The sequence below is a fragment of the Solea senegalensis genome, linkage group LG1, assembly GCF_019176455.1.
Source record: "Solea senegalensis isolate Sse05_10M linkage group LG1, IFAPA_SoseM_1, whole genome shotgun sequence".
NCBI classification, from domain to species: Eukaryota; Metazoa; Chordata; class Actinopteri; order Pleuronectiformes; family Soleidae; genus Solea; species Solea senegalensis.
The window spans coordinates 14,477,666-14,492,766 of NC_058021.1; the positions used below are offsets into that span (position 1 = coordinate 14,477,666).

General features: G+C 41.5%; 1 protein-coding gene across 3 annotated transcripts in view; it reads left to right on the forward strand.

The window, feature by feature from the left end:
• LOC122771664 (adenylate cyclase type 1-like) overlaps positions 1-15,101 on the forward strand; it is a 31,330-nt gene that overhangs the window by 1,989 nt on the left and 14,240 nt on the right. For all 3 annotated transcript variants that reach the window (XR_006360636.1, XM_044029362.1, XM_044029371.1), the window contains exons 2-4: positions 2,771-2,920; positions 3,182-3,300; positions 10,944-11,055. Coding sequence is in view for 2 of the 3 variants with exons in the window: in XM_044029362.1 (XP_043885297.1) it covers positions 2,771-2,920; positions 3,182-3,300; positions 10,944-11,055 (381 nt within the window). In the remaining variant the exon portion in view is untranslated. The remainder of the gene's footprint in view (positions 1-2,770; positions 2,921-3,181; positions 3,301-10,943; positions 11,056-15,101) is intronic.

Below are 15,101 nucleotides of genomic sequence, written 5' to 3' on the forward strand. Positions count from 1 at the left end.
CCTGGGGATATGATTCAGGCCTGGAGGAACAGGCTAGCAATGAAGAACCAAGTGTGACATCCTGCTAGCATCAGAAGTAGAGCAAAACAGAAGGGGCACACACACACAGACTATGCTTTAGTCATGAAATAGAGGGCAAAGTGATGCATGTTATTGGAGAGCTGAATTGGAAACTGGTCCAGGACTCTGCATTTATATCTTTATACCTGTTTCCATGTTTCCATGAAGTCACACATACACACACACATTCCTGACTGTCAGCAGGTGTGAGGAGGGATGATATGTCACATCAGTCAAACCCTCCCTCCCCTTGGTAATGGAACATCTCTGCCTCCACACAACATGAAGATTGTGCATTTGACCAAAGTGAAAACAAGATTTGATCAGTTCATCACTACCTCAGATGATGACAGTTATTTGCCGGGGAGATTGTTTTTTTTTTCCCGTATGCAGGCAACGAGATAACCCGCATAGCCGTGTAAAGGACTGTATTAGCTGCACTAGCAGAGAAACCTAACCCATTAAGCTTAGCGATGAGCGGCGTGGTATGAGCCTGTGTGGCCCAGGAGCGCTCATACCCACCACCCACCTATACTGTAGGTCCCAGGATACGGTGCATTTATGGCTCAATCCAGCTGTAACAACGTATTATTGAAGTGAAGGTAAAGTAGAACTTGGAAGAAAAGGATGGTACAAAGTTGTCATAAACGGCATGCGGCCGTATATGACGTTGTTGTCCAGTTTAGGGAGTTTGCTTTTATGTTGCTGACCTCTAAGGTCAATTAAGAGTGATAAGACCTTCAATTTCAAATACTAAAGTGATGCTGTGCATGTGAAGGTTCTCAGTCATCCAGGTCATGATGTTCTTCAGTAGTTAACTGTGGGGACAACTGGACTACTTAAATTCTGACTATCTAGTGGGAAGAACTCTGAGGCTGACACCGGTCGAGAGTCGTTGAGTTGAACAGTGCAGTGTGAATGGGCCTTGTATGCTAAAAGTTATTGCACTGAGCGGTTGTAATTTCCTCAGCGCGTGAAGGGCCTGTCTTACCACACTGGGTGCGATAGCTCCAGGAACGAACACGGCGCAACAAGGTCAACGATTGCTATCTGAAGGGAAACTGGGTTACCACTGCAGATAAGCAGAGGAGTGAGCGTGCTACTCCACTCGACTGAAATGTCTGCATTTACTAACTGGAGGCTACAAAGTAACTTGAGTGTCATTCGGAGAGGTCGCCGCATGCCCAATCGTCTGACAAGCACAATACCTTGCAGCTGCCTGCTGAGTACACTTCTTCCAAGGCGTCCTGTTGTCCACTGGACTGGGAAGCATGCATGAGATGTTAGTGAAATGTGAGAAAATATTATGGCAGTGTGTCTGTGATGCTCCCTGGAACATGAATGCCATGAAGTGAAAGTTGGCCATATTCTGTAGGGTCGCTTCTCATGAGGTTACTGGGGGAACTGCTCATGATAAGATATGAATAGAATATAATTATTGCTTGTTTGTGTGCATGCTAGAGGTTGAACACAGGACCTTGTTTGGTTTGGGAACAAATACATAACAAGTCAACCCGCAGTCAAGTTGAAAAAGAGCTCTTTATTTTCTGTGTGCCCTGCACAAGGTTGAGGGAGTCATGCTGCTGTGCATCCGACATGATGGATGATCCAGAGCACCGATTCTCAGTTTTAATGTCACCGACACATAAAACAGATAAACAACATGTCCCACCGCACTCTCACCTCTCTGAAGTTTGTCAGGCCTGATGTAGGCTTGATGCATTTTACTCCACATGTTGGAATCCACAGTAAAAAAAAACCCTGCAATTAGAACAGTCCCCTACACGCAATACTTCATCATGGGTGAGTTCGATACAAAACAGCTTCATTTAGGCACATGTCAAGCAATAGTATATATCAGTCTGTCTCCCAGATCAAAAACTATGTAATTAATCATTAAGAAAACAGAGAGAGACTCTGGATTAGTGTTAAATGTACCTCTTTTAACACTAAACGATTTAAATACACATTTGAATAGTGTCAAATGTAACTCCTTTGTGCTACTTTAACACTGAAAAAGGTTCAATTTAACACTACTCCAGAATGTACTCAGTCTTGGCCATAATTTTTGTTCAAGTTACTGTTTTAGTGTTACTTTGACACTTACACATTTGCAAGTTCAGTGTTGTTCACTGAATTCTATTTTCAGGGCATTTCATTTCACCTACACTTGCAAACGTGTGCATACTGTATCTTACATGCTCTACGTATGGATGTGTTTTATAATATACATGATTTTATTTAACCAGGTAAAAAGAGATTAAAAATCTCTTTTTCAAGCGTGACCTGGCCAAGAAGGCAGCACAGCAACATGGTCACGCGTTACATTGAATGAATTAAACGCAGCATTCAAGGACAAAACCAATTATGATACAGGTGCAGTTTCTAAAATGATCTTAGAAGCAGTCACATCCACCGAGGGAGTTTCCCCTCTCCATCCCTCAAAACCGACTTAAACTCCCCCACAGAGATCAATTTTGACAATTTCTGGCAATAACAAAGGCATATCCTTTGGCGCACACATGCAGAACATTTAATGTATCCTGATTTGACTAGTTATGTTGTATTTATAGGGACATAGAAAAAAAACAAACATTGCAGCAACCGTGCGACAACTGCTACAGTACATTGTGTGTGTTTTAAACAACTTTAGTAAAGAATTTAAACCACATGGTGGTGCTTCTTTCTTTTCTTCTTTCCCTGTTTGCAGTTGGTTGCCAACACAGTGCTGTTCACAAGTGTCAACCTGTCAGGGCTGTTTGTGCGCATCCTGACAGAGCGAGCCCAGAGGAAGGCCTTCCTGCAGGCTCGCAACTGCATCGAGGAGCGACTCCGCATGGAGGACGAGAATGAGAAGCAGGTACAGGGAAGTGTACTGTACACTGGTGAATCTGTGGGTAAAATTAGATGTGTGTCGCCCCCACCCCACACACACCCCCACCCCCACCCCCACCTGCTCTGGTGCTGTGAGTCATTTTGACACGTTATTCGTTTCTGTTTAATTTCATACCTTTCCGTCTCGCACATTTGTGATATCTATCCTATTTAAACTTACTTTATCTTTCCCTTTCCCTTTCTCTGTAACACACACACACACACACACACACACACACACACTCAGGAGCGTCTGCTAATGAGTCTGTTGCCCAGGAACGTAGCTATGGAGATGAAAGAGGATTTCCTGAAGCCCCCAGAAAGGATCTTTCACAAAATCTACATCCAGCGCCATGACAATGTCAGGTAGGATCCTCACATCAACCCGATATATTGCATTTAGAACCAACGTTATCCAAAAACAGGAACCCATTTTATGATGGAGTTAGATATTTTCACTTTATTGAGTATACTAAATTATTACATATGTGTACAAGAATGAATCCGCAATGCAGTTAGAGCTCTGTTTTCCTTTGATTAACGAGACAAGCAAACATTTTACTGTAAGTAAAAAGAAAACGCAAGAAGCTACAGAGTAAGAATACAAACAGCTAAAAGCATGTCTTTTATTGTCAATATTTTTCAATATGTAGTTTCAATATGGAAATGCACAATGTTTCCACTGTTCCGTTTTCATTGTGTTTTGAACAAAGTTTGTCTGCATTTGAGAAAAAAAAAAGTGCTGCTGTGACAGAGTCTGTGAATTTTGGTAACTGCGGTCACTGAATGCATTCTGTGTGACAGTGAGCTCCACACACACTCTGTTTTGCTGACATTGTGAGTTCAGTTTTGACCTGTAAAACTGTCCGTTTTTTGGATGTTTGTCAGAAAAATGTAAACTGTGACAACATGATGTTCACATGTCCAAAATTTTTCTTATCATCACTACCATTATGTGGAGTCACTCTCTGCATTACTGAGTCTTCCTTGTTTCCTTTTTTTATCTTTTCCTCTTCCTCCTTTCCTCTGTGTTCTGAGAGCAGCAGGGAGGCTTGAGCAGGAGAGTTTGCTTAGCCCCAGGATTAAGTTGCTACAGGGGATTAAATGCAATGGAGACAAAATTCGTGTTGCATAATGCTGGGGGTGTGTGTGTGTGTGTGTGTGTGTGTGGTATGTACAATTGTATTTGTTACCTCTTTAGGACCTAAACATTGACCTTATCTTTGACCAGAAGTCCTTAACATAAAAGCAACCTGGATCTAATTGGGCAGGATGTCATTTCTGAGGAACTGGTTAAGTTTAGGGCTAACATTTGAATTTCACTTAAGTTAAGGATAGGGTTAAGCATTCCAGTTTTGTTACATTTTCAAAACTCGTCATAATATGTCTGCATTACCATTTCATTCATCTTAGCTTAACAGTTTATATAAAAAAAAACCACATTGTACATGGCTCAAAATAAGCACATTAAAGTCTCACTCTGGAAGCAAACACTGTCACTGTCAGCACGCTGAACTACAAAATACTACAGCGAGAATTACATACAACACATGTTATCTTTAAGGTTGACTATTGACTGTATCATTTATTGTATTTTGTACCAAGAATGAATCGTCAATGCAGCAATCTACGTTTATGTTTCATATGTCTTTTCATTGTGATTTAACATTTGGCCACATGTTTGTTTTTTTTTGTTGTTTTTTTTTATCAACATCACATCTTATATCTTCCTTGGCCTTGGCAGTCCACCTTGGGAAGAGCCTTTTAGAATATCAAATCAAATCCTGGCAGGATTCGGGACAAAATATATCTGCTCCTTGCATTCATGGCGCCCAGCAAGGACAGCTTGTCATGTGGAGAGTGGTCATAAACCTTCCACCTCCACATGGAGAAAGAATCGTTCTATGTGGTTCAGGAAGGGCAAATATGGAGGCAAAAAAAAAAAGCACACACATTTTTTTGGATGTGCAGCAAACCAGCACATTGGTGGAAAGCCACATTATCCATTCATTCATTCATTCATTCATTCATACATTGTCTACGGCTTTATCCGCCACATTGGGGGGGCTCTAAATCTGGAGCCAATCCCAGCTGACATAGGTCGAAAGACAGAGTACACCATAAACATAGATAGGTCACTAGTCCATCTATTCACTCTGTCCAAATGAGGGGAAGTCAATGCAGTGTCCTCAGAAGAATAGCTGCACAGATGTTTGTGTGTGTGTGTGTGTGTGTGTTTACGTGCAGTGTTTAAATATGGACACCTCTCGGTGGAGCTCCGCTGATTGCCTTTGTGCCTCAGACTCTTTCAGATAGCGCCACCCTTTGAGCGTGATCTGGACTGGATGCAGATGTGATTTATGTGATTGGGCTGGACTGTAATTAGAAAGTAAACAGTGCACAGTTTTCGCAGGGTTTACTTCATTATGTTCTGAGGCTGTGGGCAGTGTTTGATCTGATTAACATTCCAGCCTCGGAGATATTGTAGCAATCAGTCAGTAAGAAAGGAATATGGCTCCAAAGTGTCAAATCTGAGGTTTGTTTAACAAGATACATAATGGGTAATATTAAAAATCCCAGAACCCCATGCTGATATTGACTTTCCCCTTTTTACACTGCCAAAGATATAATGGTTTAATTGATAAAGCATTTTTATTATTCATATAATTCATAACATTCATTGATTATTATGAGCCTGCACTGTTTTGTACCGTGTTTAATTCACACACATTTTCATTATACCCATCTACTTTTGTAAATATAAAAAAACAATAATTCACTCCAAAATTAATAAATAAATTGTTAGAAGAATGTCAAGTGCAGTAGATTGAAATGTAAAATGCTTCGAAAGCGCTCAATCATAAGCATATGAGAAAAGAAGTGGTTTGTAGTTTGTTCCACTTGTGTGCAGCATAACAACTAAATGCTAAAGAATGGAAAACAATGTTAAGAAATCAAATCACATTGCAAAATGTTGAGTGTGGGGTTCCCCAGGGCTCAGGGTTGGGACCATTGTTTTTTATATTGTATATTCATGATAAATGTGAGGTTTCCAAAACACTGAATTAGTTTGAAGATGATACAAATTAAATATCCTGTGAGGATAATTTGGACCAACTCTTGGACACAGTGGGGGATTTATACAATTTAGTTATGGGTCAACTATACCTGCAAAAAACTGATCGACTGTCTCTCTGCCGTTCATAGATGCTCATTCATCTTGCAATGTAAAATGTAGTTGGCACCTTGCATTCTCCTCTGTGTTACCCACATTTATTGTCCAGACATCAGCACATCCTCTGCCCACACACTGCAGCTCCACAGGGACCCATCCAAAACTTAACCTATCAGTTGCCACATGGCTCGTGTCCTCTGCTTTGTGATTAAATTCAAATCACATTTGCCAAATTAGCTGGCGGTAATGCCTCCCACAGAGGGAAAGGGGAGATCATCGTCAATGGGGGAATAACTTTCCTCAAATATGTGCCGTTGGAGAGGACATTCTGAATGAGAGTTTGAGGGAGTTTGAATTAGACATTATTAGATAGTAGATAAGTTCTAGTTACCAGAGGAACAATCATGCATGGCTTTTAAATGTTAAGTGCGGAGATTTGTCTGGCGTTGAGTTTAATGAGTCAGCAGCTTGAGTTTGGGATTGAGGTCTTGACCTGTGAGTAGTGAGTCGTGAGTAGAGGCTGCAGTGACTTACAGCTGTGGCTGCGGAAATATTCTTAACACAACTGTACCCATGCAGATACAATAACCTACATACACAAACTTGTGTGTGTAAATGCGACAAAACGCTGGAAGCACGTACTCCCCAACTGGGGAATATTTACATAAAACAAATACAAGCTTGACACGAGTGTCACCCAAACAGAGTGCTCTTGCAGTAGCATCATTTGTGACTCTGACCACACAACCTTAAGATCTGGTGTCAGACGCGCTACCATTGCACCACAGAGTCTGCCTGTGCCTGGATCATCTGCCTCCATCTTGCCCTATCCCTTGTGTCTTAGTTACTGAAAAATCGAATGGCTTCTCCCGTTTGATTCTTTATTTTTATGTAAGGTAGAACAAGTTGCTAGTGTTGTATTTGATCACACCGTTGCATTACCGCCACCTTTTTGTATCTACCCACAGACATTTGAGAATTATTTTGTTTCTACCAGCCGCTTTTGGCACAGAGAATAAGTTTACAGACAATGCCACCGTAATCATTTCTTCGCCAAACTGAAGTTTCTGCTCCCACTTTGTCTTCAGTGGTACATTACAAAGCTGACCTTGTCTTTGAATGCAACGCAGCGCACACATGCTGTGAAGTACCTGTGGGTGAAATGAGGAACACAGCCAAAAATAACCGACTGCACTGAAGTTCGCATGAGGTTGCACGAGGCATTGGCACTCAATTGGCTCCTCTGTGTGGTACATCATGTCAGGTTCACAGACACACACAGGTGCATCGGTTGTACTTTGTGATCCAGAAGGTGCTCCGGTTAATTTGTCCCCAAGTTCCTCTGACAAACCAAACCTTGTCCCCGTTTTAAACATGTGTCACATGTGTATTGCTCTGGACAGACGTTGACGTTTGACTTCAAAAATCACAGAATCTGAACTAGTTTGCCACAAATAAACGAGTCAACTCCTCTAAATAGCCACCAGTCAGTTTTCTCTCTTCACTGACCTGCTCGGTTCTGTAAATATGATAATCATGTTTCAAGTTGTTTTTATGTGAGACATTCATTGAATTGAAGACTGTGGTAATTCAAATTTAGGGAAAAAACAAAACAAAAAACCTGAGATGACACCTAATCTACTCATGAATGATTCTTACAAATGAAGCAGTGAAGCGATGTTTACTTTTCCGCCCAGCTTCTGTTTTTCCAGTCCTTCAAAGCCATTCACAATAGGCCAGAGAAGTGCAGGTGAAGTTGCTGATCAGCAGTTTCACTTTTCAGAAGCTTTGTTTAAAACAATTAACAGTAAGAACTGAAATGGTTTTGGCTTTGTGTGCAGAGCAGTGGAGAAGCAGAATTACTCGTGTTACCTCAAGGGATTAAATAACTGGGCATGTGTTGTGTAGGCAGATAACTCCAAATAAATTAGCTATTTATCCAAGGTTTTTTTTTGTTCTGTTTTTTTTTTTTTTTAAATCCCATCGTGGCCACTGATCTTGAAAAACAATTACTGCTCTCAGATCAGCTCCTTTTTTTCACAGTTTAAGTGAATTACACTTTAAGAGTTTACTCTAGCACACAACACAGTTGAATGCACTGAATATTTTGTTATACCCACAGTTGGTGGCAGATTGAAGTCCAATGCCCCTCATCACAGTGACATCTGTGAGACAACAAACTGACATTTAGCAGCTCCCCTTACAGATCCAGCACTCTGTCACGTCATTTCAGCCCACATGAAGACAGCAGCCTGGCATGAGTGCGAGGGCTGCAGACATGCAAGTTGTTCAGGACAGTCAGAGAGTGATGGCTAATCCCCCTCACTGTTCTAAATTAAGACATTAAGAAATCTAGAGTAACCTTTTCCCTCCAGGGCACATAAACTCCTCTGTGTAGAGTTTAATGTCGAGCTATTGACACTTTTTGCGAAAGGAATTTTTATTTTTGAGTGGAAACGTGTGTATATACCTCAGCGGTAGTCCCTTTCGATTTATTTATACATGTTTAGTTATTTATTAAACCCAACTGAGCTGTCTGTTAGCTGTCTCTCCAATAATAATATGTGGGAAACTAAAGTGCCACACAGTTGGTGTGGTGGTTAGCACCAGGAACAAGGGTCTTTCTGCATAGAGTTTGCATATTCTCCCCGTGTGTGCTTAGGTTTGCTCTGGGTTCTCTGGTTTCCTCCCACAGTCCAAAGACATGCAGATTTGGCGATTGGGTAAATTGGACACTCTAAATTGACCATAAGTGTGAGAGTGGATGGTTGTCTTTATATGTGGCCGTGTGATGGACTGGCGATCTGTCCAGGGTGTCACCCCACCCTATGTCGCCCTATGTCAGCTGAGATTGGCACAGCGCCAAGATGGATGTATGGAAAGTAATGAGTAACAGGTAGTCCGATAATCATTTTCAAGCCCCGTGTTTGCAATTTCGAGAGCGGCATCAAAGACCATATTTGGAAGAGAGGGAGGAGCTGGGGAAGAAGAGCATGGCGGAGCTAACTGAGAGCATGAGTACCAGCAGCTGTCAACCACACCATAGCCTTGTCCTAAAGGTTTGGTGAGTAAGATAGATAGATAGAGAGATAGATTTTATATATATATATGTATATATACATATATATACATATATATACTTATAAAATATAAATAAATAGAAAAAAAATAATCTAATGACTAATTTTTAAAAAACACTTATACCAATGCCCCCAAAACTGAGGCGTGCAGCACGTGTCACTATACATAATGTTAACCTTTGCCACAACATTTAGATTCTCAGAATCATTTAACCGGCAGATGAACCTGTGCATTACATTTCTCAGAATTCTAAGAATTAGTGACATCTAAAGGTGAGACTGAATATTGTAATAAGGACACCTCCACTATGGTTGACTTCACGTATCACAAAGGTTGCCATTCTTCTTTGTTTGCATTGTAAGCTTTCCTTTCAAAATGGTAAACGCATGCGCTGGCTGGTTTGCCTAAAGTTCATATAGAAGTCCACTTAGGGATTTAGCAAATCTACCAATTTATGTATGGTAGTATATTCAATTTCTGTCAGTAAAGCATCCTAAATGATACACTTTTTAATTTGAATCTAAATGGGGCCATCATTTATAATATGGCATGTCATGCTGTATTGAAGAGGACCTGAAACTAAACAGGATTAAAAATGTGACACACAATAAACCAAGTGCAGTCGTTTCTCATAAACGTACATACAAACAACAGTCATCTTTTTAAAACCTGTGGAGTTGTGGCGGTGGCGTAGCAGTTAGCAATGTTTCCCTGCATCAGAAAGACCCAGGTTTGTGTGTGTATATGTGGGTCGACACCGGGTACTCCGGCTTCCTCCAAAAACATGCAGACGGACACTCGGACGGACAGATGGAGTGTGAGAGTGAATGGTTTGTCTCTAAGACGGACGGGCGAACTGTCCAGGGTGTACCCCGCATTTCACCCAATGTCAGCTGGATTTGGCACCAGCTTCCCCGTGACCTGTATGCGGAGGATAAACTGGTAGACAGTGGATGGATGGATGGTATTATGTTACATGTCCCCTGGTGGCTATTTAAGATAATACCAATTTTAACACTTCCACAATGGCAGCACTGTCTTGACCCAAAGACGTCTATGTCTCAAATGATTCACTGCCCCATCCTCTGACCAAATTACTCTCAATCAGAACCAAAACTGCATGACACGGCCGACAACATGTATTAATATGTTCCTCCACTTATGAATGAAAAAGTCAAGTCACTTTAAATAAGCTAAATTACTCCCCTGCATGAGTAAAAATTGAAACCTCAGGCACTTTCAGTCTGATACGCCAACTCTCTGAAGAGAATAGTACACGTTCACCTCGAGAGGTTGACAACACCTTGATGGCTGCATTATTTCTAAGAATGGCTGCTCTCCAGCTCCTAACAGGACGTGTCTCCATCCTGATCCCCGTGAGAATGCTCTCATTTCTATTTTGAGTTGCTCTGCTCGACTGTGCTGCCTGTCAGTTAGAGAGAGGGAACAGGCTCTCTCTCTCCCCTCGCTCTCTTACACACACACACACACACACACACACACCCACCTTTTTTTTAACTCCTGCTACAGGTCATTAATTTCACTGTTTGATTAGTTTGCCGCAAACACGTTACCCAATGAGAATGTTCAAATTGACTTTGGCAGAGGCTTCCTGAATATCATTTAAAACAAATTCCTCGGCGCTAATCTGATCAGGCACTCAATAATCTTGTTTTTCGTTTATACAGTATAACACGGCGCTATAAATAACCTGCATTGACTCATTCGCTTCTTTTCTTTCTCTCTCTGACAGCATCCTCTTTGCAGATATAGTTGGTTTCACCAGCCTGGCCTCCCAGTGTACGGCGCAGGAACTGGTTAAACTGCTAAACGAGCTGTTTGGAAAGTTTGATGAGCTCGCCACGGTGAGTCCCTTCCTTGATCAGATACTCCTCGGCAGCGTTCAGTTTTGGGTTGTGCGTGCGCTTGTCCTGCTCTGGCCACAGGCTGCCGGCCGGCACATGCCACTGCGGCCCTAGCTTAGCATAATGTCACAGAGAATCCTGAAGGCCCATATGATGCTTAATGTGATTATCCAGCGCTTCATTTGAGAAAGAGTTGACAGGCCTCTTTAATCTAGTCCAGATTTACCGTGGGCAAAACCTCGCCTCCACTCTGGTCGCATGAATGAACTGAATGAAGAGGCCACTAAGTTGCACTCATCCCAGTCTTTCCTGGTTGGCGTGTGGAAAAGATTTCAGCTCGCCCATCTGTCATTATTTTACCCTTTGTGATTTCAGTGCTGAAAATCCTCTCAACTGCTGCTGTTGACACTCTGAAATGTGGCGACACCGCCGTCAAAATGTCTTCTTGGCTTCATGTTTTTACTCATAATATCGTTATACAAGAACAATGCACAAAGAAACATTAACGTAAAGTACTAGGTTTTAGCACAGTTGCTATTTTCCACCCGTAGTCCATGGCATGGTACTTAGATTAATAATTAGGAGGAAAATCATTAAAATTATTACTTGATTATTAAAAGCATGCAGCGCTCCAGAATCAGAATAAACATGTCCCTCCAAAAAGTATTGTGTCCACTGGGTTTTTAAGTCAGGTGAACTCCTGCACATCGTCCTGCCACAACTTGTCTGGCCTCTATTACTTACACCAGCCATATGCCTTTGTTAAATCCACTAATCCATGGGATTACAACTAACCCCTATTTATTGTCATAGAAGTTTTCATTTTGCTTTTAAGACGATCTATTTTAAACTTGTTTGTTTACCCTGGACAAAATTATAACAACAAAAAAAAGACTCTGTTAATTTTGGATCAATGAAGATACACATGATTTTGATGTTCTGAAGGCATTTGGTTTGAAGAGACGCTGTCTTCAGTTTATTTTTGTGTCTTTGTGATTCTTTTAGTCACACCTGAATAGATCATTCCAATTTCCACTCGGTTGTTGGCACGGAGCCTCGTGTTTCACCGAAAGGCCGTCCCCAGCATGGAAACATGTCGTTAAATCTTCTAGCCTTTGCCCCGACACAAAGGTCCACTCATTCTAATCCACTTTGGCAGGAAGTGGCAGCATCACCAACTCATAGCTGTGGTCACTGTGGCCACGCAGACTCTTATCGTTCCATATGAAGAGCGGGCGATGCCACATGGCCACTGGTTATCGTCTCATTATACCATTCCAGCACCATCCCCACACCACCTGTCCACTCTTTAGACTCGTCAAGCTGCATGGGAAGTGGGCCAGGAACTCAGTGTTCTTCTGAAGTGCTGCTGGTGGAGAAGAACAATTCTTCCTCTCCTCTCCTCTCCTCTCCTCTCCTCTCCGTTTTCACATTTCATTAATTTTTCTAAGAGAAATTAATCAGTGTGACTTGTGAAAATTCTCTTTTTGACTGACACAGTAGTCTACATATGTATGTATGCTCTGGCGTGGCATGTGTTTCAAGTAGATATGCCTCACCCAGAGGGATCTACCAATATACATTAATCTTGCGAAGGTAATGGTCAGTAATGAAAAAAAAAAAATACCACAAAGAGCCTCGGGTCCTTGTTGATCCATGAATAATAATTTTGGCAGTAGTAGCCAAGTTCAGCAAGGCCAGGGTCTTAAAGATGTGGATTTTTGCAGTTCTGTTTAAAACAAAGTCCAGGGAAATGTGAACTGTGGCGTGTTACGATATTATGGTTATTAGAGAATGACAATCGATGCCTTATGGCCAGATTTATAGAAAATGCGAGAGAGTTTCTTTCTGTAGAACAACTATAAAATTGTGTTTATGGTTCCGATGCTCGCATGGTCGTCTCTGTATCCTGTTTGTGGTGTCGAGTAAGCTCTTATGGGCTGGGCACTGTTGAGTGCATGGCACTTAAACAGATCAATTCAACGTAGGTCTGTGCAGGCAGAACGACTCTTTCGTACAAAGTTAGTATGTGCTGTCGGATCAAACCAGAAACAAGTGCAAAGGTAGAAAATCTACATTTATATAGGAGACTTTTTCACACTGATCAGTATTTGCCATTTGATTCCCACCACCCACAAGATGAGGACACAAGCTGAGAGTAATTATAACTCTTCACCACCAGGCTGAGGATTTGCCGACTGGCACTGAGACAGAACACGTGGGGTGCAAACAAATCTTATCACCCCCCCCCAAACCAGACTGATACACAGTCATTTTTTCGGAACCAATTATTTTATTTTTTTTACTTTTTCTTTTGTTTTGATTTTTATTTAGTTTGCTATTACAGATTTGCATAGCACAGATTCGCGATAGCAGTATTTGATTCTTGGGGATAGAATCAATAGAACACGTGAATGATAACAAGAGTGTAAACTGACACACCAACTGGTCGTCAGCTGTCCCTAACCACTTCCTCTCTCTCTGACTGTTTCCAACAATCTGTCCAGATCCGGAAACGACTGTTTCTGTTGTGATGAATAGATTGTTTTTTTGTGATGTAACAAAGCCACATGCTTTATATTCCATTTTGTGGTGGCAGAATTTATACACTAATAGATCGCTTCTGGATGTGTGTGCAGAGTGTATAAAGTTGCATGTATGTATGCGTGCATGTGCTGTTTCCATGGCAGAGATCCACAAAGCTTTTCATTCTTGTCTGTCTTTTCTCTTTTCTCTCACAACACCTCCCTGCATCACAGCTTTCAAACTCCCCCACTCCTTGTCTCTCAGCTTGTTGATTGACATGCAGCAGCCTACTTCCCTCAACTGCGTCTTTTATGCCCCATGGTTCTCAGCACTGTGCCTCTGTCAGGTTTCCATTTTTAGGATGGCTCGGTGATGTATCCGTCTACTATCTTCCTACATCCTCAACAAGTCAGAATTTCCCAATTTCTTTCAGTTGTGACATTTTAAAACAGCCATGTGCAGCACATTTAAGTCCATTCAGAGTCTATTTGCACTTTTCCCACACTGCGTTTGAGAGAATAACCATTCACCCAAGAGCATTTCTGATCTTCATTTGCCAGAACTTTCATATTTGAACATTGTAAAAACAATCCTTATTTAACAATAAATAACTTGAGATTCGGTCTCACGTTTTCTTTTCGTGAGGAAGCAAATTGTCCCTCAAAACACTAATTGCAGATGAGATAACGCAAAATCTCATGCCAGTAATAAAATCACACAAACATGGTTAAGATGTTAAACTGTGTTATTTTTAGATTCTGATTGCTGGCTCCCATAAACTACAGTCTGGGTGTTAATGCAGTTCAATGTTCTTTTTTTATACCACTGAATCCCTGCAACACTGCAGGATTTCCCCCATAATGCCATTTTGCCGTGCATTCGATCTAACGAACGTCGTGAAATCATCTTGCAACACTGAACATTTGTTATTTGTTATGTCTGTTAAATATATCTAGGTTTGCTTCACACATCTCTAACACCTGCTCACTCCCACCCACCAAGCTGAGGTGTGGAGGAGGTGTTGATATGTTACATTATTTGTGTTGCACATAAATTATTCCGCATTAATTCAATGAGCGAGCTGCTGACAAAAATAATGGAAGGAGTCACTGCTCGCTTGCTGTGGGAGAACTCCGGTGGGGGGAAATGTTGAGGGAAATTGTAAAGATTTTTTGCTAAACACAGCTCCATTGCAATGAATCACTGTCTGCCAATATTGATGAAGTGTTGACATGAAATCCTTCCAGCCAGGGCAGATCAGAACAATGTTTTTATATGTATAGCCTAATACGGAATGCTAAGAGCAGAGTGATTGCTTTTCGTTAGAACAAGGAAACGTAATTTTGAGCTGTGTTCTGCTACACTCTGCATTATTCAAACCAACGGAGGGCAGATTCAGAGATAAACAGGAAGCAGAGATACTGTCTCTCGGTGTCCTTTCAGCCTCCCAAAGTTACAGAAGTGGAAGCCATAATCTGCAGTCCATCAGCAATGTGTACACAGCACTGATCTTTGTCTGC